The 25701-nt window shown below is 41.9% G+C and overlaps 1 protein-coding gene across 2 annotated transcripts in view; it reads left to right on the top strand.

Annotated features, from left to right (window-relative positions):
- The window catches only part of PHACTR3 (phosphatase and actin regulator 3), a 100586-nt gene that overhangs the window by 27932 nt on the left and 46953 nt on the right, over window positions 1-25701 (top strand). For both annotated transcript variants that reach the window (XM_063172560.1, XM_063172561.1), the window contains exons 2-3: window positions 24574-24735; window positions 25577-25654. In XM_063172560.1, coding sequence (XP_063028630.1) covers window positions 24574-24735; window positions 25577-25654 — 240 coding nt within the window. The remainder of the gene's footprint in view (window positions 1-24573; window positions 24736-25576; window positions 25655-25701) is intronic.

The raw sequence follows: 25701 nt of genomic DNA, 5'->3' as shown, positions 1-25701 counted from the left end.
AAACAAGTAGAATTATTCTTTCATACTTTGGGCTCTGAAAATCCTCCGTTCCATAACCAGGAATGTTTTCCTCCCAAACTGGGAGCTGGGAATGGTGCTGGCAGATCAGTTGCATAACTGTTACACGTGCTGATTTCAGGATCAATAGATACACTTTTCCAATAGGGAGAGGGATTTATGTCTGCAGTTATGTTGCAGAGAAGATGGAGGGAATGGGGATAGGAAACAAGGAATATTTCTCACTGCAAGTGCCACAGTACTTTTGAGTTTAGGATGTGTTGAATAGCTCATTTTTTTCTTCTTAGCACTGATGATAAAAAGAGTTTTGTTAAAAAAAAATCTAACAATGAAAGAAAATTTCTGTCTGTGAAACCTCTAAATCTGGTCAGGTAATCTAACAGTTGTCCAGCAAGCCTCTGACTGTATTTTGCTGTAGTTTGAAGATGCAGAATGTTTTTATGCTGCCTGATACTTTAGATATTGATGTATATTCATTTTCAAACAACAGTTGAAAAAATCAGGAAAGAAATGTATTCTTTTCTAGAACATGAACTTTTTCAGTCATGTATATAAACCAACATATACGAGCATTCAGGAGATTTTTTTCCCCTGTAAATTTGGATCTGCATTATGATTAAAGTGCCTGGTGAAATTAAATTCACATACTTAAAAAGAAGCTATCAATTCCTTCCTCTCTCACTCTTCCTACACATTATTCATCTGGTATGTGAAAAGCTGTTCTGTGGCTTCCACATAAAAGCAAAGGGAAAAGAAAGCCAGGGACGATTTTGTTAAATAACAATTATTTTTGGGATCCTTCTAAAGCACAAAACAAAATGTTCTCCAGATACTGTGAAAATATATATGTAATTTCAGATAATCACATGTTATATACCAGAAAGCTGCTATGTTAAAAGCACATTATGAAGATTTTAAAAGCAGACACTAAAAACTTAGGAAGTGCCAGAATTATGGTTGCCTCTACAATCTTCACTCAGTTTCTTGTGCATATGCATTGTGATGCAGCCTTAAAGTGCACATCACAAACATTTTTCCCCAGTAATCTGTGAGGGCAGAAGTTATTAATATATTCAGAGGCTTTTATGGAGTGGTGTCACTACAGTACCTGCTGGAGAAAAGCTCTGAGCAGTGTGGGGCTGGAGTGTCCACCTCACAGATTTGAGGGGGGTGCAGAGCAGCAGAGAGAAGTTTTAAAATGCTGATTTTGACTGCCTCACTTCAGGCGTGTACCTCTGATTTTCCAGACCCGTTAGATAAGGCTGCTCTTTGCATGCTTAGAGAATAATGTCTTACTCAATTATGTTGTGGATTCTCAACAACCTGAAGATTTACTGAAGGTCAGCTGTGCTGTGAAGATGAGCACCTTGTTTAAATGATTTACTCTTCCCCCACTGGCAGTCTGGCAGGAGAAAGAACCCAGGTCTCCAGGGCCTTCTCCATCTTCCTTTTTCCACAGTTCCCTGACCCATCCACAACTTTTGCAGCCAAGCCATCATACAATTTCTCAGGGAATGACTATAGAATATTGTATAAGAATATGTAACTAACAGCAGGCATGTGAGAACTCTGGTAAAGACTTCAGAATATCAATTAAAACAGCCCCAGACCTTCTGCCACAGAGTTCAGCACCAGGGTTTTGTCACAGAGCTGCTGCAGGGACATATAGGGTGACAAACTGACCCGAAGGTGGAACCTTCACCAGCACCCATCAGGCATTTCCCAAGAGAGAAACAGTGTCTGAAATCTTGGATTCCATTGGAGCCTCTGAGGACAGTGTGCTGTGAATTCAACTTGTTTCTTTCCCTTCAGATCTCTCCAGCTGAATTTTATCTCTCTTGAAATTTTCTTCCTCTCATTTGTATTTCTAATCCTACACTTTACCATTCCAAGGCACAATTTTTCTTCTCTTAATTCAAAGTCTGGGACAGAGTTTTAGGATGTGCTTTGAAGGCCAAGCCAATCAAGAAGTTGCTCTGCCTTTAGCTCTTTGTTTCCTTTCCCACTTGTAGTCCATCATCCTGCACTCAGCTCCTTGTCCTCAGTTTTGCCCACTCAGTGGTTTCTGAGGCAATGCTGTGAAATGTAGCATTGAAATAACCAGGTTACTTCTTTTAAAAAGAAGTTAAATAATGCACATTAAAGGTTAAGGAGATTTTCAGTATTTCATTTTAAAGTGAGCCTAGAAAGAATATTTTAATCTCCATTGAAATGAACAGTATGGTTTTTTGGCCATTGGATTTTTAGTATTAGTCAATAGATTGAATCTGTAATGTGTAATTTCTAGTAGTGGTAGCCTTCATTGCATAATAATCTATAATGGCTATTCTGTAAGCATTAAATGTTGGACATAAGAGCATGCTATGAGTGCTGCATGATTATTGATATTATGAGTGGGTAAATTATGCTTGATTAATTTGTGGAGCTCTAATCTTGTCCACCACCAAGCCCTTGTTTCTGCTGGAAATCTGGCACTATTTTGCAATTATAAAGCAGCCCTGAGCTAACAGAATGTGATTTATGCAGTTTTTAATGGGTTGAAAAGGAGCTGATTTATAGTAGACCTCATGGGGTAGCATTATGTTATTTATTTCAGCATGGTCTTAGTAAAAAGTGCCCAGTACAACTTCAGACTTGTGTGACTGGAGCACTTTCCCTCCCTCTCCTGGTGGTGTTTGAGGTGAACAGACCTCAAATGAGAACAAGTAAAGGATTTCCAGTTCTGCATTAATGTTTTCCTGCTCTGTGGTTTTGACCTGAACACTCAACAGACTCGTGTGGTAAAGAGAGAGTGGAGCACAAAGCTGTTGGGAGGAAGAAATCTGCTTACCTGGGGAAATGGGAATGTTTTCCTTAATGAATGGCCATCAAATGAAATCTGATTAAGCACAGAAGTTATGAAAATCCCAAAGGCCTGTGTGGTGAACAGAATTAGATTCCTGTTTGATTTGTAGCAGACTACCTTTGCATTGCGGTTTGATTTTTCTGTTTCTAATCTCAGAAGGGGATGTCTAGGAGAGGTAACTTTGCATGGTAGGTAACTTTGCATATTTTCCATCCTTTTTGGCACTTTACAATAAAGGCTATCACTAAAGCAGCTGTAGGGGACATTGGTGAATAGTGAAACTTCCTAAAATAAATTCGATGAATGACTGATCTGAAGTACACATTTCCTGCTGTGACCAGAGAACTTTCTCACTTTCTCATTGTTTCCAAGCATTGAAAAAAAAATCTATTCAAACTTTTTTTTTTTTAAGTTACAAATTTTTTTCATGGCACAAGAATTTTTGTTAATATTTCTAGTGTTTATGAAAGCACTTTCCTTTGATTTATATTGTTTAACTTATTTTTTACTGGAGAGTCCTGTGGCAGATCCTCAGTTGATATAATCAGTAATAGATCAACTGATTTCATAAGGGCTGGAAGGATTTATAGCACTGATAGTGGATCTGCCCTTGAAAAGTTATATTCCAAAGTGCTTGGTTGTCTGTGGTAGGAAAAGATTTTGTGGTTAGAAAACTGGATGAAAGAAAGGATCTGTTGTTCTCAGTTCTTCAAAACTTCAGAAAATTCATTGAAATCTGTGCTGTAGTCTGACTTGTAAAGCTAACCTCCTTTAGAATATTTAAATTGCAATCTCTTAAAAAAAACATTCTTTTTTATCAATTATTTTCTTGGTTGTTTTTCCATCTTATTTTTTGGAATTGTTATATGGCTGCAAAATACTCTAAACCTGCCCTGCAGCTTTTATAACAACAGTTTTTGAATTTGCAAAAAATCCCAAAAAATTCTTCTTTGGCAAGACTGTAGAGCCCATCACTGTGGGTGAGCCTGAGCCATTTACAAATAGGGGCTGGTTTGCTGTGAGCAGTGATCACACAATAATCATGTTATGACAGAGATCTAAAACAAGAATGAAGATGTCAGAGCTACCTAGCAGCAAATGTAAATTTAATCTTAAGATAAAAGGATATCAGATATACCCAAGTGGCTTTTTGCCAGAGATGCTAATTAGAAAAAGCTGGATTATGCAAAGCCATTTGTTCCAAATGGCTCTTCAGGGATCAGGTTAAGGAGGACTTTCCCCTGTGTGGTTTGGTCTTGTTTACAGAGGTTGTTAATATTTGCAAAACCATCTCAGTGAAAAAAACCCCATGTCAAGTGACTAAAAGAGACTTAAATGGGACTTTGGATTTTTCAGTTTTCAGTGAAAAAAAAGATTATGAGGAAAAGCTGTGAATTGCAGATAGTATCAATGGTAGAAGGTTCCCCTCTTACAGCCTGGATCCTTTTCAAGACAAGAGGGATGAACAATTTTGGACACAGTAAACAATTGCTCTACCCAACAGCAGTTTCAGGACCCAAAGAAATGAATTCTGAATTTCATCTCAAGTGGTGCTCAGAGCTCGGCTCAAAAGGGTTGAAGGAGAAAGAGCCAAAATACAGTTTTATTCTGGGGGGGAATAGGAGGGCCAGTGCATTCAGGTGCTTAATTTCTAGGGAAGGGCCCATGTAAAAATGAGGTGATCAGGAAAAAAAGCAAACCCTAAAATAAACAGTACAGAAAGGAAGATGCCTACAAGATGACTCTAAGTTGATAAAAACATTCTATGTTTGAAACCCAGGTGAAAAAATATGCCCATAACTCAAGATAAAACTGTCATAAGCCACAATAAATGGCAGTGGAAAAAATTAAGGAGATTCTGCAGGGAGAAGGTTGGTATTCAGAAATTAAAGTTTTCCAGGATGGATGGAGCAGGATCACCTCAGAAACTCTGGGCATATTTCTCCTTCCCCCTCCTGAGCCCTGAAATGGTGCTCCTGTCACAGGGAAGGATCCTCCTGCCAAAGGCACTGCCAGGAATGTCCTCTCTGTTAAACACACATCCATCCTTTATCCCAGGACTCCAGAGGACATTGTGAGTGGTAATCATACCTTTCAAAGTAAATTAAATTCCTTGTATCCCTTTTACTCAAAGAGGATAAATGAAACCCAGAGGGAAGGGAAAGGTTGCTCAAGGCCAACAGGCAAGTCAGTGGTACAAAGAAAAAATCAACAGATCTTCCAGGTTTGGGGTATGCACAAGACATTCTTTATGAAAAGTGACACAAGAAATGTAAATATTGTCAAATTTATCAATATGTGCCGGAAAAAAAATCACACTGAAGCATAAATACCATAAAACTTGGGGTTGAATCCTGAGCTGACAACACTGGCTGTGTGAGAACCTCTCTAAAATAATATCTAATTAATCATGAATTTGCTATTGTGCAGCCAGTGGAAATGTATCAGTTTATAAATAGTGTACATAGATCTCCCTGGCTGGATGACAGGATTACTGCTGTGAAATTTTTGCAAATCTTTGAAATCCTGCAAAAGGAGGCATCATCAGGCAGCAGAGGAAGGGATAACAAAGAGAGGAGGAGCCTGGGGAGAGGCAGAAATACAAGGCTGGCCCTGTTAGCAGAAAGCTGAATTTTAACCTGCAAATACAGGTTTAAAAACTGCAAATATGATGCTCCATTATTTAAATATGTGGTAGCACAATCCCTCCTCTGATTGTGCTACCTTCAAAGATGTTTCAGTTTTAATAGATTATGTGACATTTAAAAATCCAACTGTGGAGAGAGTTGCTAATATATTTAGACTGGGGAGCTTCATTTTGGTCATCTCTGCCTCCAGCTTCCTCTTAAAACATTTAATGGACCTTCATTCCTCTTGGCTTCTCTGAAGTGGGGACTTTAATTTATTTATGCTGATGAGGAACTTTTCAATATCCTCTTCCCCTCCTGTCATTACAGAGAAGAGAGCAACCATTTTTAAAGGAAACTGTTTTTTATCTAGAACATGCAAAATTAAAAAGATACTGGAAAATGCAGCATAATTCAGGCTGGCAGCACTCTTGAGACCTAGTTAAAGAATACCTGTTAATGGATTAATTTTTCATGCTCCACATATGCAGAGAAATGTATTTCAGGGAATATATAGCCTCAAATATAAAATCAGTTTAAGAGGTAATGTGATGAAATGGTAGAAGCTGATGAAAGCACTGATTTGTTTGAATATCCCATGATTTGTTAATTGTACAGCAAATTCCTGACCCTTGTGCAGTGGCTGAAGAGGAGAATGCCACACGAGACTGATCTGATAGTTACTGGAATATTTAATTCAGCGCTCCCTCAACCTTCTGCTTCTGGTTAATCTGTTTTATATAATTTGGCTACCAAGTATTCCTTTAAAACTGAAGCAAAGGTCAGGATTATTACACATGAAGGATGGGTCTCTCCCTCCTGTCTTCCACTGAGGCTGCTTGTGCCAACTTTGTGCACCAAATTCCTTCAGATTTATTCCCTGGTCTTTCCTTGTTCTTTAATTCTTTCTATAAAAAGTTCATCTCCCTCCCCCAAAAATCTTAAGATTTTCTTAGAAGTCATGTAACTTAAATTAAACCATGGGCTATTGAGCCCTTATGACTCACTTTACCAAGCTCTGCTGAATAACCACGTGGGCCAGAAAATTTAATTTATTTCTATTGTCTATCTGCAAAATCTATTAATGCTTTTCAAGAAGAAATAAGCTCTGTCACTCACATAAAACTGAGCTATCAGACCCTAATGTTATTTTTGCAGCACTGTATTTTTTGCCAAAATTAGATCTCAGTCTCTTGCAAGATTTTCCAGACATGATCACCAGGCACCACTTCCTCAGCAGCACTTGGGAAGATGGACAAATACATCCAAGTATTGAAATTTCAGAATGTAAATTTCTGATTTTCACTTTTGGGGAATAAGCCTTGAAAATTTAATCCACATCCACTCTGCTGTTCAAAAACCAGATGGCCAAGGGGATCCATCCCTTTCTCTTGCTCTCCTCCCACTGTTTAAAAGAAAAAAAGGGCAGGGGGATATATGCAATTTTCAAGGGGATGTAATTCACACCCCTGGCAATGGTAATAAAGCCAAAGGACTGTTTCTATCCCTGTGTCTGCCAGTCAAAAGTCTTCTCCCTTGTTTTCAGTGCCAGATAAATTAAACTGGGGCTGTTTTATGGCACAGGCTCAGTGCCCCATGGAGACTTTCCCTGGTGTGTTACACCTGCACTGCTGCTGGAAGTCAGCTAAAAACACTGCCCAAATTAGAGAAAAGCAGCAGGATCCTCTCACCTCTCCCTTTACTCCAGATAATGAGAACTTTTCCCAGTTTTTCTTATTTTTGCTTATCTGGAAGATGAAAGATAGGTGATAATTCCTTTTCAATAAAGGATTTAACAATAATCTGAAAGGTGAGAAAAGCAATATTCCAGAGAAATTAGCACAGTGAAACCCAATTAAAATGGGAGAGAACTGTGGTGATCTGCAAATCCAGAGGAGGCAATTTATGCCAAATGACACATCAGATTATTTTCTTCTGAGCATAAAATTGCACAGCAGCTTCCCAAATACCATTATCAATGCCAGTTACTGTTATTTGCACACGTAACAAGACACAAATATATCTGTCATTCCATAACTGCTGAAACACTGATGCTTATCCCACTGAGCTACTTTTTTTTGGTAGTAGTTAATGATTTCTCATTCAGAATTGATAATAGCAAATGACACACTCCTGAATGACTTTTAGAATTTTTTGCCCATCTAAAGATATGGGGCTGCTACAGAAATCGCCCACAGTTCATCTCTATCCTGGTCTGCAGAGTTCTCACTTCTCTCTCAGGTAGGAATGGAGCTGGATTCATAAACAAACCATGAAACAGCTCTTCCCCCACTCTGAAAGACAGAGCCCAGTTTGAGAGGGGGGAAAATCCCAGGAAATTTGCATTAAACATCGCTGAAGATTCAAAATAGCATTTCAAAGATGCTTGTGAAATCCTTGGAATGAAATATTGAACAGGGGTCTAAAAATGAACTCTGGTTATTCAAAGTAAGCAGCATAGAAAGAAAATTTGTATTGTAAGAAGAGAAATTGAATGTTTACTTTTTATATTTCTGCTCATTAAAAATGTGATTAAATTGATAAGGTGAGATAAGGAGACCAGGTGTCATGTATCTCACTGAAGAAAGCCAGTCAGCATCAGATTTGACTTCAAACTCAATTCCCCTGTATCTGTGCATTCTGGTAGGGCTTGGTTTTATTGAATGTCCTGCTAGAAACTGTTACCTTGCTGTGTTTGTAGGAAATAGCTGCTTCTCCTTTATCTTTGTATCAACCCTCAACCCTCATTAGCCTCTGCTCTCATTTTCTACAAAGATTAATCTGTTTTGAGGAGAATCATGGCAAGAAGTTCTGCTGGTGCAGGGAGGTCTGGCTGTGGAGTCTGTGAGCCCTGTGAAGTTTTCCTGTGTGCCTGGAATGTCCAGGAGGGGATGATGAACTGAGCCTGCGGAAGATGTGGACAATCCCTGCCTCTGCTTGTGCAGCTGAGTGCATCCACATCAGAACAGCCCAAACCCACACTCATGATGTGATTCATACCTCCAGCTGTGGCAGCAGTAACTCAAATTAGGTCTAAATATGCACTTCCTTCGTGGACAGCTGCACGCTGCAATCATTGAAAATATTTTTCTGTGGCAGTCAGTCCAGTCATTCTGCACAGCATTCAGGTTTGGTTAAAAAACCCAAACCAGTTCTATTATTTACTGTTCAGAGTAATTCTACCATGTTCAGAGCGAGGACAGGAGAGCTCTAGGGAACTTCCCCAGCCTGTGACCAGTGAGAAGTTGCTGGGCTCTAGGATTTAGCTCAAGAAGCTAAAAGGCAGAGTTCTGGAGCAACATTTAGAGATGAAGTTTCTCTTTCCAGCACTGGATCAACCTGACTCAGGTCCCACTACACATTTTAGCTTTCTTCCTCTGTAAAGCACTTGGGTATATAATTACAAAACAGGATTATGTAAGACTCAGCTGTTATGTTGAAGCAACAACTGTAAAACATGACACTAGTACATGATACTAAGCTACTTCATGTGGGCTTTTTATTCTTAATGACTGTAGAGTGCCCAGGTTAGTTTGTAAAACAAGATGTCAAGGACCACTTTAATTTAAAATTTGTGTCTTCAAGCCTCAAGTGGCTTTGCAGTTGCCATGATAAAATTTATTTACTGAGTGCCAAAGAGCATCACGGAAGAAGAGAGTTGTTTTCCTTCTTAAATGGTCAAAACATAAGTTAAACCTGCCTTTAGGCTAGCTCAGCATAGCCTGAAGCCACCCCGGAATGCTTTCAACAAATAAGAAAAGTTGGCAATTTGGAGCACGAACGTTTGGGTTTTTTTCAGCTGGCTTTGCCAGTTTTGGCTTGGGAGATGTCAAAGCTTTTCGCTTTTAGTGTTGCCTAAATACAAAGTAGCACTGCCCTTCTCCCCTTGCCCTTCTGCCAGCTCTGGGGGCCAGGGGTGGAGAAACGGGGAAAAAAAGAGGAAACAGAGGAATCAGAGGGAAGAAAAGCCAGGAGGGATGAGGAGACCCAAAGAACCCTTTAATGGAGCTGCAGTTAACTCTTGTTTACAGCCCTTTCACTGTGCATTTAGGCACTGGAGCATTATAAATATGAACATGTAAGACAGGGCTGTAATAGATGCCAAAATCTAACTTCTAACTCATGCCTTATCTTGTTTTGTTTGAAAATCATAATGCATGCTGCTCAGATGAATGAGATGCATTATTGAGGAGGGGTTAGGAGCAGCCCGGGGAGCTGGGTTGGGTTTGCAGGATCTCTGGTGCTGACTGTGCCACTCTAAAATCGAGCTCCCAAACCCTCTCTCACTCTGACCTCTATGAGAAGCAGCTATTTTGTAATCAAGTCCATATTATCAGCAGACTCCTTGATGGCTTTTTTTAGATTTTCAACATGTAGTTACGTAATATAATGTGTAATGCTGCGTGCATACCCATATTCAGTACAGATGCGTTATATAGATACAGACTACAGAATGCTACTGAACTTGTGATGCATAAGCCAGGAAGAGCAAGCATGAGGGCAGGGCATCTGTTCTGCCCTGGAAACAGAGATGTTCTGCAACCCCCCCTGCAGCTGTGAAAATCCTCTCCTCTCTGCTCCTGTGGCAGGAGCTGCTGGTGAGACCTGAGGTCACTGGGCACAGTGAAGGGCACAGTGCTGGAGCCACCATGGGCTGTCTCGTTTTTGCCACCCCAGGCTCAGAGCTGAGTTGCTCCCTGAGTTTCCCATCACCTTCTGGCACTGCCAGGCTCTGCCATCCTATGAGAGGCTGGTGTTGACACCAGGTCTGTGCATGAGGGCTTTTAACAGCAGGACAGGTTTCCTGCAGAGCAGGCATGGGCAAATGACCATAATTCTGTCAAATCAGCCAGAGCTGGGTTACACTTTATGCCAGCTCTGTGCTTTATGCCAGACTGATGCCAACTGGGGGATGACAGACAATTCTTGATACAGCACAAAGTGCAAGTGGTGCAGAGAAATGATACCTGATCCAGCAAAAAGCCTGCAGGAGCAGTGTGGACTAATCGATGTATTTTAAACAATCTGAGAGGGCAGAATGAATTTCTATTGGATCTGCACTTTGTACCATTGGAATTGTGGTCATTTTGATCTGTTACTGAATGCCCTAAAACTCAATTTATTGGATACCAGCCCAAGAGTCTGTAAACAAAGACCTGCTTGACATGTCTGCATCTTCTAAGGGAAGAAGATTTAAATTCTTGTGGAAGAAGAGTTGTGTTAGGGGGTCTGAGCTGCTGTATCTAATCCCATGCCATGCATATATAATGGAAATACATAATTCCTCCCATCCAGCAGCCTGCAAATAGGGAATGCTGCTTAGCTCTCCATTTTAGAGCTCACAGCCATGCAGATGCTGCAGAGATAGAACTGGGTTTGGGTTACTCAGAGATCTCTAGCACAGTGTTCACTTTACAAATCCTTTGCCTCCATTTCCTTGTTAAAGCAAGAACAACATCCAGAGAAGTATTTTATTTTCAGCTTTAAGCCTTCTGTTCAGGTTTCACTGTGTTTATTGTGAATCACATGTTTTGGGCAGCACACCCCTGTGTTTTTGTGAATGTGATCTCTGCATGATCCCACCAGGAATGCACAAGACACATAACTCATAACTCATAACTCTGGAGTGAATCCCTGGAATGGCACCTGGGTGCAGAGTCAGCATGTGAAGAAAATTACCAAGTCCTAGCACATGTCAAGGAAGTAAAGCCTAATGGATCAGGTGCCTGGAAGCAGGATATGAGCTATTGAGTATAAAATGTCCTTTTAAACTCCTGGGGAGGTGTTCTGTTTGCTGATTTATTGTGACAGGAGTTCTCATCCTCTGCCCACATGAAATGCCATCCCAGCTCTGGTATCAATTTCATCCCTCTGCAGGGAGATCATGGGGACAGAGCAACACCTGCTCTGCTCATCTTGGGGTGTCTGGGTTAGACTCAGGCTTGGCTGAGCAGCACCTGGGGAGGTTCTGCTGCTGCATTAGCTCTGCCTGCTTTTGGGCATGAGGGAAAATCTGTGGCTTTCAGGGCTGTCAATCTGGGATCCCCCAGTTTGCTTCCCCCAGCACTGAGAGACAAGATGGGTGGGATTCTAGCAGGGGTGTAGTAGCCATGGGATGCAAATGATGCCTTGTCCATCATCCTGCCTTCTTTCCAAATAAATGTGTGCATTCTAAAGCCACTATCTGAACTCATCATCCAAAGGCTGTACTGATAGCCAGATGGCAGAATCATAATTTTTTGTTCTTTCAAGCTTTTCCCCAGTAGCTTTAAATAGAAGAATAAATTTTCCACAGAGAAAGAATCTTCTATTAATAGCATTAGATCATTTCAGCACTTGAAAGGAAGAAATTAGTTGAGGGTTTTTATAAGGGTTTTTTTAATACTTTCTAAAATATTTTAAGTACTTTTATTGTGCAGGCAAGAGTGTCCGCCTTCAGAGTTTTAATTACTAGGGAAAAAAAAAATTCTCCTTCTCTGAGTTCAAAAAACAAATATAGTGAATAAGATTATGTGAAATGACTTAAAATAAACATCTTCAAACAATCTGGCCCTATTTGTCAGCTCTCTGTCATGCTTTGATAATCTCATTCTGTTGTTGAAATAGATTTACACAGATTGCAGAGGAGGCTTGGAGCCGATTGAAAAGATTTCTGCTTATCCAGTGCACTGAATTGCCAATCAGAGGTGATGTTCTGGGGGGCAGACTCAATAAATTCCTCACTGTATTTTCTCATAACTGAGCAAATTCAGCCAGTTCCACTCCTGTGATCACACATTCTACGATCTCTCCTCATTCATTAAAGAAAACGAGAGGAAAACAAGCTGCAGGCTTCACCGCCTTTCCCAAATAAACTTTGTTATCCTCTTATGTAAAACACTGGGATATTCCAAGTGGCAAAGAGCTTTATACACAGCCTCACTTAAAAGCAAAACCATAAAACATGTTTTGTTCTGCAGTCACCAAAATTCCAGTCATTTATAGCAATGAATGGGCAATGTCAGAGGAACATATGGTATTTTTAGCTCTGCTTCATTACCCAATGTTGTAAACCAACCCTGAATACTTGTAATGTCTAAAAGCTTTCTCAGAGAAGAAAGGCTGTTCCTGCATAGTCTTGATTAAAGTCAGGCTGTTCCTGTGCAGAGGCTCAGCAAACTGCAAGATGAGCAGTCAGAGCTGTGCAGAGGTGAAATGACAGCAGACACTGGCTGTGAAAGCAGAATGGGAAGGATAGCCCAGTGAGAAAGGGAAGAGTCCCTGGTAGGGAGATGTGATTTCAGTGTGACCAGCTCCTTGTCTGTGGGCAGGAATTTAGGACTGAATCTCTGTGCTAGAGGCAATAAGCTCCAGCCAACAGGACTGAGCCAGGGCACGCTGAGGCACAATCACACAGGCCTGTAAGTGCTCTACAGCTGATGGGCACATTTGATACCAAGGGTCTCTGTTAATGTTTCACAACATCTTTTTACTCTTGTGTGTTTGCTCTTTGAATCCATTTGACCCCCAGTGAATTTGGTTTATGATTAAGTTGACCTTTTTTCCTTTTTCCTCTCACTGCACAAGATCCTTGACCTGGTTTGCTCTGCCCTGCTCAGTCCAGACATGAACCAAAGGAAGAGGGGTCTGGCTTCTTCTCAATAAGTTCTGGCATTTCAGAATGAAGGATGGTTTTCCCCCATTGCTTCTAAATATTTCTTAGGCAGCCTCAAACAGATTTAGTTTGGATGTAACTTATACTGTACAGGAAGGGACATTGGATGAACTCATTATCTTGGAACAGTGGGGAGCGGTGTGGCAAGCACTGAACACCCTCCCAGTTCTTACAAAAGCCTGTGGATTTCAGAGTTTCTTGGAACATCACAGGATCAAATCCAAATTATGCCTAGACCAGTGAAATTCAATACTGTCATTACACAAAACAATCCACAAAGTCACAGCAGTCTGAAATCTCTGCAAGTGCTGGAGAACAATTACATGAATTTCAAGAGAGTTGTATGGAAACCCTCAGGTATCTTTGTTATGATTACACTCATAAATAATCCCTTTTTGCAGCTAAGATATTGTCTCTTCCTCTGTTGGTTCCCATGGAGGTTTTTGGTACAAGGAAGCTTTCAGGAGATTTTTGTGGCTTTTTAGTGGTATACCCCAAAACACACAGAGGCTCCCTCCTGAGGAAGCAGTAATTTCAATATTGTGGGGGGTTCTTGTTCCCTGCTCTCTGTGACTCATGCAGGCAGCTGAGAACGCAGTTAAAATATGAGTGCTGAAAAGAAACTGAGAAGAGGGAGTAGTTATTCCACTTCTCTTTCTCTTGGAAGAACTAAACCAAACATAAATTTAGGTCAGACAGGGTAAAAATATTCCATGCTGGTTTTCCTTCCAAGATGTTTGGGCTTAGTGAGACATAAAAACAGGCCCAGGATATGGCTGAAACTAACAAGACTATTATTTACTTGTTTAATAAAAACCTCTTGCACTGAAACAGAAATTCAGTTCATATTCTGTGGTGGTTATAAAATGATAGTTTTGTCACAGAGCTGGTTATTCCTTTTGTGTAAAAAATAATAAATTAAGAACTAAAAAAATAGGAGAAGAAAGCAAGAAAAGAAATTCAAATATTCCTGCTGATGAAAGGCAAATGTTAGAAAAACACTCATTAGAGGTTTCTGTCTCAAAAACATGTCCTGAATGAAAATCAAGAGCTGGAGACCAAGGAGCTGTCTGGGATAGTTGGCTCAAAAAAAAGTGAATTTAAAACTTGTGGCCAGTAAAATGAACTAATTTGCCTGTACAAACAGAGAGCCTCCTGTTCATGCTTTGGTTTGGGAAATGGTTGTTACATTTTGTACTTTTGCATAAGCCCTGACCAGAAGAACAGAAGTGGATTCATGCGAACACTTCTCAAAATTGTAGATTCTCCATATTTTCTTTCTTTTTTTACACCATTACATTGTAAATTAAGTGTCTAAACACAGAACTGGAGTAATCTTACCTATTCAGACAAAGCGTGCACGGCAGACCTTGTAAATTCAAATTCAAATTTTCCAAAACATATTGTGATTCACAATGAACAGGCAAACAGCAATGTCTGTCTGTGGGACACGGTGCAGAGAGGGTTTGGTGTCCCAGGGCACACTGAGGCTGCTCCACCTCCACCCTGCTGGCCCCAACCCCTGAGGTTCCTTGACAGAGCCATGAGATGACGTTGAGTAGGAAAATGTTGGGCAGCTCAGGAGTTGCTGCATCCACTCCTGCTGGACCCACAGGCTGCTCCAGGAGGAGCAGGGCAGCACCTGGCACATCAACCACAAGTGACACTCAGCACTGCCAGTACTTACAGGCAGCTGTGCAGAACTTTTACCAGTAGACTTCTAAAATATTTCTTTTAAAAAGCCATTTCTCAGCAGTTACCATGCACATTTTAGTTTAGCTCCTGGCATTCTTTGTCCCTGCTTTGAATATGTTTCTTCCTCTGTGTGTTTCCATCTGAGGTGCAACCACTGCAGTCATTAAACATCCTACTTGTCCAGACTACTGCCTAATATTCCTGGAGGTTTCAACCAGCTGCAGACATATTGCTGAGGTTTATTCTGTGGCTGTTGCAGTTGTTGGAAGCAGTACAACCTCACCAACCCACAAGTCTTCTCCTTGAAAACAACTTGAATTTAAAATGACCTTTACAAGATATCTCTCCTGTTCTTTCAAACCTAACCATTTCAATAAATGGTGACAATGTCTTTTCTAAAATATTTTTAGCAGCAATTCTCTAGATTGCATGGAAAGAATGTTTTATGAACTAAGAAATGAATGCAAAGCTCAGTTGTTGTACTGAACTGCAAGAAGACTGACTCCAGTTAATAAAATCAGTACAACTCTTGTTAAATGCAGGGTCCTTCTCCACTAAACTCAGTGCACTGTGAACATTAGAAGAAAAGCTGAAAAAACTCATCCATCTGTGCATTAAATTTGCTTTTTCTGTCATGACCTCAGCATCATTCTAGGAATTTTGAACTTGCCATTTTTAATTTATGCGTAGCAATTTCATTAATGCTAAAATGTGTTGCTGGAAGGCCCTGGGAAGGTACCTGCCACACAGGTATTTATAATGGAAAAATGCAATGTAAGGACATTTCAGATAAGCTCTAATATGAGGAAAAATGCAACACAAGGGAACCTCTACTTTACCAAAAATTTAGGAGTCAATATCTTGATGAAAGTTGATGAATTTTGATACCAACAAGTCTTATGAATTTGCATGTGTGATTAGGGGCTTTTGAATCTTGCAATTTAGTAAGACAAATAATGATTTTCATCCATCCTCTGGGAAGAAAACACAGGCACTCTTAGGTTATTTTTGGAAGGCTGCTTGTTTAGTTTGGCTGGTATTTTTATTATCAAGAAGAATCTTGTTTCCTTTGCACTTTGTGAGGAAAGAGCTCGTTCACTGTCAAGTTGGAGTCACAAGATCACACCAGTGCTGCTTAACAAATGCAGCCAGGAGGTGTTGAGTCCTCAGCACCAGCTGCTCACAGCCCCACTTCTAACACTGCATTTCTTGCTAATGCAGGCACAGCCAATAAATCACATTAGCAAGAGGAATTGCTGTTACTTCCATAGTTCTCCCTGCTTGGCTGCTCAGTGACACAGGGAGTTAATGGACAGACATTGCTGTTTTCCTGCCAAAATTCTCATTTTGTTATTGCCATGTGGGACATTGTCTCTCTGTTTTGCTGTTTCTTACACAGGCCAAGGATTACAACTCAGTAGCTTGTTTTTCCTGGTTCCTATAATAGAAGAAGGAAACAACCTGGAATGGAGTAATTCCAAGAGCTGCAGAGGAGACTGCTTCATATGTTTAGAGTAATTTCCATGTTTATTCTTGCTCTGAAGATCCTGCCATTTCCATTAGGACTAGATTGTGGTCTTGGTTCAGGCAAACACTGATAATCAGTACAGTAAATTTGTTAAGCAATTATTTCTCTTGGCCCTCCACCAGTGAAGAATTGAATTTTAGAAGGCATGCTGCAGTTTGGTTAGACCAGTGCTTTAAAACCTTTATGTGAGCTTTGAGAAGGTTCCATGCTAAGGATGATGTTTAATGTAGGATTTGACAGGTGACAAGTGCCATCCCCCTTGGGGACTTGGTGGCTCTGTGTTTAAGCACAGATGTGGCTTTTCAAAGGTGCTGGGGGTTTGTGGTACCTTGCTTTGGAGAACTGCTGAGTATTTAGTATAATTGCCTTGGTAAGAGGCACCAGTAGACAGTGGAATAAATGATTTTTTAAAAACAATGTTTTCCTTTAAGTATTTCCCACATGTGCCTTATATTTACAGAATATTACATCCAGCAGAGCAAACCATCCCTAGAAAATGTTTAACATCCATTCAGCTGAAATGACCTCCCAAGAAGGTTTCATTACAATTTCCATACCAACCAAGTGTATAAATCACTGGTAGGTTTAGAACAGTTTTACAAGGAGCCACATTGGATGCACAACCTTATACAAAAGTTGAACTTGGTCACTGTGCCTGTTTTCTATCTACCTTTCCCTGCAGCTGTTCTGGTTTATGTCACATTTTTGTTGTCTAAGCATTCCTTCTCCCAAATCTCTGTTCTGTTCTCTAGAGCAGGCCTGGAGTGAGCAGCAGACTGGTGGCTGAGGTGTGTTTGTTGTCAGTGGGTGTGAGGAAAGCAAGAGTGTGAAGCAGCAGAAGTGATAAAGGAGAAAACAAAACAAAAGGAGATGCTCCTGCATTTCACAGAGCACAAAGACTGTTTTCCATCTGCAGCAGTGGCACTGAACAGTGACAGCACCAACTGAGAGCTGTGATGTGTTCGAGCAAAGAGGGAAATTATGCATGGAATTACAAGGGCATGAAAGTGCCCAGGACATGAGGATTTGATTAATTCTTGAATAGACAAGTTTGGGATAGATGTAAAGTGAGAGCTGACTGTGTGTCTGACAGACACAGGCTCCCATAAGCTGGAGAAACTCTAAACAGATCAGTCCTGGGCCATGAACCCCAGAAAAAGCAGTGGATGAATCCCAGAAACGAATCCAGAATCCCAGAAGAGCAGTGCCTGCTGCAAACACTGCCCTTACACCAATGGCTTCCCTGGGTGTTCCATGTCCCTCCAAAGGCAGCTGCTGTCAGGGATAGCTGCAGTGGAAAGGATTTGAAGGTGCCTCTTGGAGACAGCCCAGGGTGTGTTTCAGTCTGCAGATTCCCTGAGGATGCTATAAAAAACATCCTTTCAACAGGTTTGCAGCAAGGCTCCAGCTAATTAAACAACTGCAGGTGATGAAAGGCTGGTCCTGCAGTGCAGACACAGCTTCACTGCTGAGGGCATCATCCAAACCATCCCTGTGCTCCCTGTGTCCTGCAGCACAGCATCCCTCCAGGAGCCTGGGGAAACTGCCCAGCCCTGGGCATTTGTGTGTGGCACAAACCCCTGCAGCTGCAGAGGGACAGACTTGGCACAGGCCCCCGGCCCTCTGCAGAGGCAGTGCCCATTTGAAAGGATTTTTATTTCATTTGAATGGATGTTTTGTGGGGAGATGCTGCTCTGCTGCCTGAGCCAGCTCTCACTGGGGGAGAGGCTTTGCCTTCTCCAAAGACACTGTACAGGCTCAGGTAACTGAATTAACAGTGATTACACAGCAATCCCTCATCAGGCTCATTTTCTTATTGTTACTGAGCTCTTTCTTACCCAGGTAAGGCTGTTGTGGGTTCCTTTATGCAAACACTGACAAACCTATTTTGCTAATGAACTGCTAATGTTACACCGTGCATTGTAAATCACAGCAAGTGGTGTTGGAGCTTGACACAATGATCCAAAAGCATAAAAAGTTCCTGATTAATTTCTTTGCACCTTGGCTCACTTGGTGGTAAGGCTGGTAGGTGATATGTCAACTTTCCCAAGGAACGTTTTTTGGAAGGAATCACAAATCTCAAGCATACAAAGCATATTTTTATCTAAGAGATTTAGCTGGAGTTGCCACTTCCCTTCTCTCTTTCCTTTGATAAGCATAATCTGTTTCCCCATTCATGTCAGGGTAACCTGGTTTTAAAATCCAAATACTTTGAAGGAGGCTCAGCATGACAAAATGGAAATAAACTTCCCTGGCAAGCACAGCCCCCTCCTACCACCCACAATTATGCTTTGGGGTTTTTATTTTATTTCCTTCCATTAGAGAAAAATGTTAAATTGTAATTTATCATGCTAAAAAGCAGTGGAAATTATAGAACAAGGACAAATGGCAAACCTTGTGAGTCTGAAGTAAAAATGGAAGTTCAGACTTTGGAGACCACTTAGTAAACTTGCATTTCCAAGCAGGGAAGTACAAAAACTTAATCAGGATTTAAATCACTCAGCAAAAGGAAAAGTGATTGAGGCCAAGCACAGCATTTACTGAGGGGAAGCTGAACCCAGAGCTGTCTCTGTATTTCCCTGCTGTTTATCTTTGCATTTTCACCCTGCCTTCATGGATCTCTGTGAGTCTGCAGCCTGCACACGTTTCCTGTGCCAGATTTTCCCCCCAAGGTAACTCAGGGGATGACGTGGATGCTGTGGATAAACCTGGCCCACTCTCCATCTGCTGCCTGGGAGGTTCAGCTCTCAGAGAGATGAAATCCACGGCGGGAAATCAGGAACATAAAGGGTTGCAATAAGAGAAGAATTCAAGCCATTTTTTCCTTTACACCATTGACCAAACCAAACCTTAAAATTTGGATAGGTAAATGGCTGAATTGGCACTTCAAACCTGTAGTTTTCCCTACGTTATTTTAGTGGTTTTTTTGGTCCAATTAATATGATGTGTCAGAGCAACAATCTATGTCACATAAGCAGCTGTGCACCCAAAATCAGCTCATGATTACATTCAATAATTGCTACAGCTCATGATTACATTCAATAATTGCTACAAGTACCTTGCCTTTCTAAATATCTAACTGTTAAAAACTAGGTTTTCACTTTTATAAAGGATTCTGCTTAATTTTTTTCCAAAATACTCCCAAATAATACTGCGACATTCACAGCTTCAAATACAAAGTCATTCAAAAATTAAATAAATGTCAGGTTCATAAAAACTTCTTTTCTCTTTTATAATTTTCAGTTCTAGTTTCTAACAGTCATTCAAAACTGCAAAAATAAAAATACTCTATGTTCAAAAAAACTGAAATGGAAACTTCAAACTGGAACATTCTGCTGTTGCTCTCTTTCAAAGAGAGTCAAGAAAGAGAGCATGTCTGCAGAAATGCAGGTGACAGAAAACATTTTTAGAACAAGGAAGAACTCTATCACAGGAAACATCTAACTGGTGCAATAAAAAAGCTCTTCAGTTTGAATTCTGCTTCTCTGGAACATATGACAGAAGCATTCAAAGGCTCCCAGATATGAGCAACTTATCCCTATCCTGCATGTTCAGTCACTGTGGTCAGTTCTCTGTTTTTCAGGATGCTAAACTAAGGAAAAGGGGGATTGTTCCTGCTGCTAATTCTCTGTCACAATGCTCAGGATAATCTTTACTCTGAAACCAACACCACCTTTCTGCCTTCCCTGCCCTGCAGGCTCCTCTCACTGACTAGGACCACCTTGAGGGAAGCACTGGCTTGGATTGGGAGTGACCAGGGGGACACAGGAACCCCTAAAAGCTCAGCTCCCTCTGTGTCATCCTCCCTCACCAGAGAAACTCCTGAATTGCAGGCAGCACTGAAAGTTACTGGTGCTAAAGGCACCTCTACCCCAAAAGGTCATTTTGATTCCACTCACTGTCTCTGCCCTCTGCAGTGGACCAAAGGGAAACTTCCTTTCCTTTTTTAGCTCAATACATGAGTTGCAGATAGAGATGCAATGACAGTAAAGGGGAAAACATGCAGAGCTGCATCACAAACCAATTCATCAGCAAACAGAGCACGCCTGCCTTACAAATTTGCCTGCAGCTCTTGTCTGCTGTGTTATTTTTAAACTGCCTGCAGGTTGCAGATTTTTCAGTGGTCCTTCTCCTACTAATGTACACACAGGATTTAGCAAGGCACAACTTTCATTACTGTGAATTTAAGTTACCAGAATTCCCAGCACATTAAAATTCAGCATCCTTCATCTTCCCACAAACTTCTTGCTGCATTCACAGGAGGACATCCCGTGTCCCCTGCAGCCTGCCTGCATGGCAAGGTCAGTGTGACTCAGCCCTGCATCCCTGATGTTCCTCAGCCTGTGGAATGCATCCTGCAGTTGCTGTAATCAGCAGGCATCCAGCTCCACACTCAGATAAACCCAACTCATTGAGCCCAGTGCTCAGTTATAAAATATCAGCCAGACATGATCAGCTCAGCACTAGCCCCAGCTGCGGCAGGAACAGGGCTGTGGCAGCTCAGGGCACTCTCCCACCACACAATTCACAGAACTCCCAGCAAACCTGCCCCACTTCTGTGGGAGGCTGGCTGGGATGGAGGCAGGGTCTGACATGTGCAAATGGGAGAGCTTCTGTGAGCAGAAAACCTTCACAATGATTGCACAATTCCCACAGAGAGGGGAATTGCAGGAAGAGTGCTCTATTTATGGCACCACAATGTTTTATGGAAGAAAGCAAGGGGGTGTTCTTCACCACAACTGCTGCTGATGTAAACAGAAGCTGCAGATGCTCAGACTTTCTGAGGGGTCAGACCCTGGAGCCAAATGTAATGAATATTATGGTTTGTTTGCTTCTTTGTTGCCTGGTTGATTGTGCAGCCCAGAGCTGCACTGCAGAGTCACTTTGGAACCTCTCCCCCCTCTGACTGGGGATGTCTCAGACATTAACCCACTCACACTGCACCACTGCTAGGAGCTCTAGAAATAACTCCAGAGAGCATTGTGAGAGGAACTTGCCCACATCGGCAGCAGGGGCACAGCCACATTGGTGTCCACCCCTTTGGCACACACAGAGCAGGTGAGGAGTTTGTGATATGGGAGGGGTTTATTCTGAGGCTGAAGCTCCAGCACAGGAGTCTTTGTCCTCACATGTGTACAGCAAGGAATTTAAAGTGATTTTTACATAAACAGCCAATAAGCCTCAGCCAGAGCTAAATCCTGGGGCCCCACAGGGCTGAGGATTGCCTTCTTGTGGGGCAGTGAGGGCAGCAGGCTGGCCTGGCTGTGCTGGGCTTAAACTGCTGCTCTCTGGACCCTGATAGTGACTGTCCCTCATCCTTCCACATCACACAGAGAGTTAAGCTGCTGCTTGCTTCCCCCTGCTGATTTGGAGAGTCATGGTTTGGTTCTTGGCTGTTTGTATTTTGCAGACATCCCCTGTGTAATTGCATGGCCTGGCCCCAGGCTGTCAGGCTCTGGGAGAAATAACCACATTATTCCACAGAACAGTTAGCATAATTAAAATATTGACTGCAGATTAAAAAAATGTGCTGAATGTTTCACAGAGTGGTTGGAGGGTTGGCAAGCCTTGGCAGCTTGTTGGCTGCAGGAGCTGGCTGATATTTAGGAGTGCCTTCTCCTCCAGCAGTCACTGCTGTACGTGGGAACTGCTTTTTGTGCTGTCAACTTCTGATCTCCCAGGCAGCCAACCCACAACCAGGAGAAAATGAACTGACTGGAAATGAGGTGCTCCAAGGGCTCTCTTGTGATTCTCATTGCCAGTGAGACCACTTCCTTGTTATTTAGGACTTCAGGACACCTCTCTTGCTGTGTCTCTATCTATTTTTCTGTCCATCTCTCCCAATGCACACTATAGAAGCTGCATATGGTGAGAAGGACTGCTTGTACCACATGAGAATCATTAATAAAGTTAAAAAGCCCACAAAAACCTCCACTGGAACATATGTTTTATCTGCTATTCCTTCTTTGACATCGGATTTGTACCTGTGTTTCTTCTGCAATCAAAGTCTTTGCATTTCCACAACCAAGAGGGCAGAAAGGGAGGGAAGAAATGCAGTTGGCAGGGCTGGTGCAAACCACAGAAGCACTGAGGGAAACCTCAATGTCCTTGTGATATCTCCCCATTCCCTTAGGGGAATATCTGGGACCATGAGCATTGCTGGAGACCCACAGGTTCAGGTTCAAATGATTTCTTGGTTCTTTGTGTATCCTCTATCTGGCAAAAACTTCAAATGGCCTCATGTTACCAGTATTAAACAAAACATGTGGGGGATGTCTGACCCACTTTGCAGATGCCTCCATCCCAAAGGAAACACAGCAGAGCTGGTAAATCAGCTTCTTGTTTAATCCTGACTTCATGCTTGAGAAACCCCTGGCCTGGGAGGAGCAGCAGTGCAGGGTGAAGAGGAGCAGGGACAGCTGAGCTGAGCTTGTCCCTCTCCACTGCAGCTCCCAGGGACAGGGCTCTGATTCACAGCCTCATCTACAGCTACTTGGGGATGAGCTAATTTCATGAACATTTCTATTTCCATTCAAGAGGTGTCACAAGAAATGACCAAATGCTATTTCCTGAGGCTTCTATTACAGCTTTAAAGTGATCATAATAGCAAGTTAATAAGAGATCTACTCTGCCATTTTCCATTCTCATTGCTATTGCTGTAATCAAGAGCAGCTCTAATTCCTCAAAGCTTATTTCTGTGGTACTTCTCATTTTTGAACACACTGCTAGGAAAGGAGCAGAATATCTTGGCACTCCAGCTGTGGTCCGTAGGCTACTGCCTTCCTTCTGTGCAAGGCTCATTGCTATTTTCTGCTCTCAACTTAATCCTGACCTCCAAATTGTAAATTATAAATATCACCTTGGGTAGGCACCATGTGTTCAAAGGAAAAAAAATTATTACTTTAAATCTCTTGTAAATTAAACCCCCAGATAAACTCAGTGGAATGACAAAAAAGGTGCTCTAAATTCAATACAAAGAGAGAATTTCACTGGGCATGCATGATGTGTGTGGGGAATTGTCACAGCTTTTCTCTGCTCTAATAGTTCACATAGCCAAGTTTTAGTTTGTCTCCACTGAGTGATTCATCTCTATTACCAGTATTTTCAAAATTAAATGGAAGAGGAGGAATGTGTTGATTCCCCTGCTGTGTTTAATAATCTTCCAAAAATTGTTTCCTGTTTACTTGGAAATCCCCACCTCCATGCTGTGATTTAGGCATTTTCACCCTGTTAACTTAAAAACAAAGCCTAGAAGATGCTGGATATGTATGATCTTGCAGTCATGAAGCAATTTGTGATAAATGTTGCTGTTCCAGAGAAAAATTACTTGGAAATGTACATATGTTCATAGCTTCACTTTCCCAATTTAAATCTTAACTGGTTGTTGGGAAAAAAATACCAGTTGCTGCTCAGTTTTTATTTCTGTAACAGGTCTGATGGCAGCTTCTCTTTCAACAATAACTGCCCTGGTGCTGTAATACAGATCTCAGTAAAGCCATCAATAACCCCTTTTAGGGGACTGTCCCACTGTCCTCTGACACTGGCTGGCACACAACTCTGAATACTCAGTGGCTATTGTTTCATGCAACACTTGTCTATAAGCAAAACTTGTGGTGCCTTTTCAAGGAAAATTATTAAAAATACCTAAATTGATTTTCCAGCTGAAGCATTACCTCTGAATTCCTGTGGCTTGGCTGGACAAAAAGGAAAGACTTTTCCCCTCAGCTTTCTCAAGGAATAAATTTTCACAGCAGTCCTGAGATTTTACTTGTATAGCACATATCAAACAAACTCTTCTTTATATAAGATTTGAATTAGCTCACAAAAGTCAGCGTGTTCTGTGTTAGCTCATGTGAAGAGTTCATTTAAAAGGCAGCAATATCCTGTGACCCAGGAACAGAACTGGAATCTGGGGATTCCAAAGGGATCTGAGCTCTCTCAGCTTTTCATAAAGGTCAGCATTTTTTAAATGAGCATTACATTTAACTGGGGGCCACGTGAGCCTGATTTACAGATGTGTTAAACTTCCACTCCCCTGTTAAAGCCATGGGGAGCTCTCAGCTCTCCAGGGTTCAGGAGGCTGTGGCAGCTCCCTGCAGCTTTTGGGGGGACAGTGGCACCACTGCCTTGGTGAGCATCTCTGCCTGCCCTTTGCAAGTCACTGTGGGGTTTTTTCTAACAGGTTTTTCCTCTCTTCCCCTCTCAGATGAGATGGAGCAGTCCCCTGCAGTGCGTTCTGACTACTTGGTCTCAGGGATTCGAACTCCACCAGTGAGGAGGAACAGCAAACTGGCAACACTGGGCAGGATCTTCAAACCGTGGAAGTGGAGGAAAAAGAAAAATGAGAAGCTAAAGCAGACATCTGCAGGTAGGCTGAGAGCAGGAGAGGGATGCTGCACAGCAGAGCTTTCATGGGACAGGTTAAAGGTGACCAATTCAGAGATTCCAGCATTCAACAGATTATTAATGTTTAAGGCTCAGAGGGGCCCATATAGGCTGACTTCCTGTATAACACAATTTAGTGCATTTAGAAGGAAAGGTCAAAATATGAGAGTGAAGCACAAGCCTTGCCCCCAGACTGCTTTCCATGGGCTGTCCCTTGTCCACACAGGCTACATTTATGGCCCCAAGTACTGTCACCCCTTTTATTTGGGGTGAAGTTTATATAGGTCACAATAACATGATGAGAAGTGACAGGAGGGAGCTGCAGCATGTGAAATGCCTTCCCTCAAGCAGCTGTCTCTGAGGGGAAGGAGCCCAGCACACAGCACAGCCTCCTCTCACTGGTCTCCAGAGATGTCCCAGGAGATCAGTCTGGAGACAGTCTCACTTGCATTTTCATAAGATGGGACAGTGCAGTTCCCTCCACTTGCTTCTGTATCCTGTGGGTGTCCCAGTGGAGGACACTGTCCAAGGCAGCTCCAAGGTGCCACAGTAAACAGCAGAAAGCTCTGACATCCCTGTGACTGCACTCAGAGTGAGCTGACAGCACCTCATACCATAAACCTCAGCTTTATATGTGATGATTTTTACAAGGAAGAGGCAAAACCAGCTCATCAATCCATGCTCCCCAAAACAACATCCTTGTAGACCTTTCCAGGCACACAGGAGTTGAGACTAAAGGGAATTTCCATGTTGCCTTTTTCTCACCCCATTGCATGACTGCTCTGTTGGTAACTGGTGCTGTGTTGTGCCCCTACTTTGTGCAGTGCTGGAGAAGAAGATGGCAGCACGGCAAGGGAGGGATGAACTCATTAAGAAAGGCCTTCTGGAGATGATTGAGCAAGGTAAGTAAAAATTCTTCTTTTTATATTTTTTTTAATCAGAGGCTCTT

Source organism: Melospiza melodia, chromosome 19 (genome assembly GCF_035770615.1).
Source record: "Melospiza melodia melodia isolate bMelMel2 chromosome 19, bMelMel2.pri, whole genome shotgun sequence".
Taxonomy (NCBI): domain Eukaryota; kingdom Metazoa; phylum Chordata; class Aves; order Passeriformes; family Passerellidae; genus Melospiza; species Melospiza melodia.
Note: the sequence above shows the minus strand (reverse complement) of the source record. Positions and strands in the feature narration are given on the sequence as shown.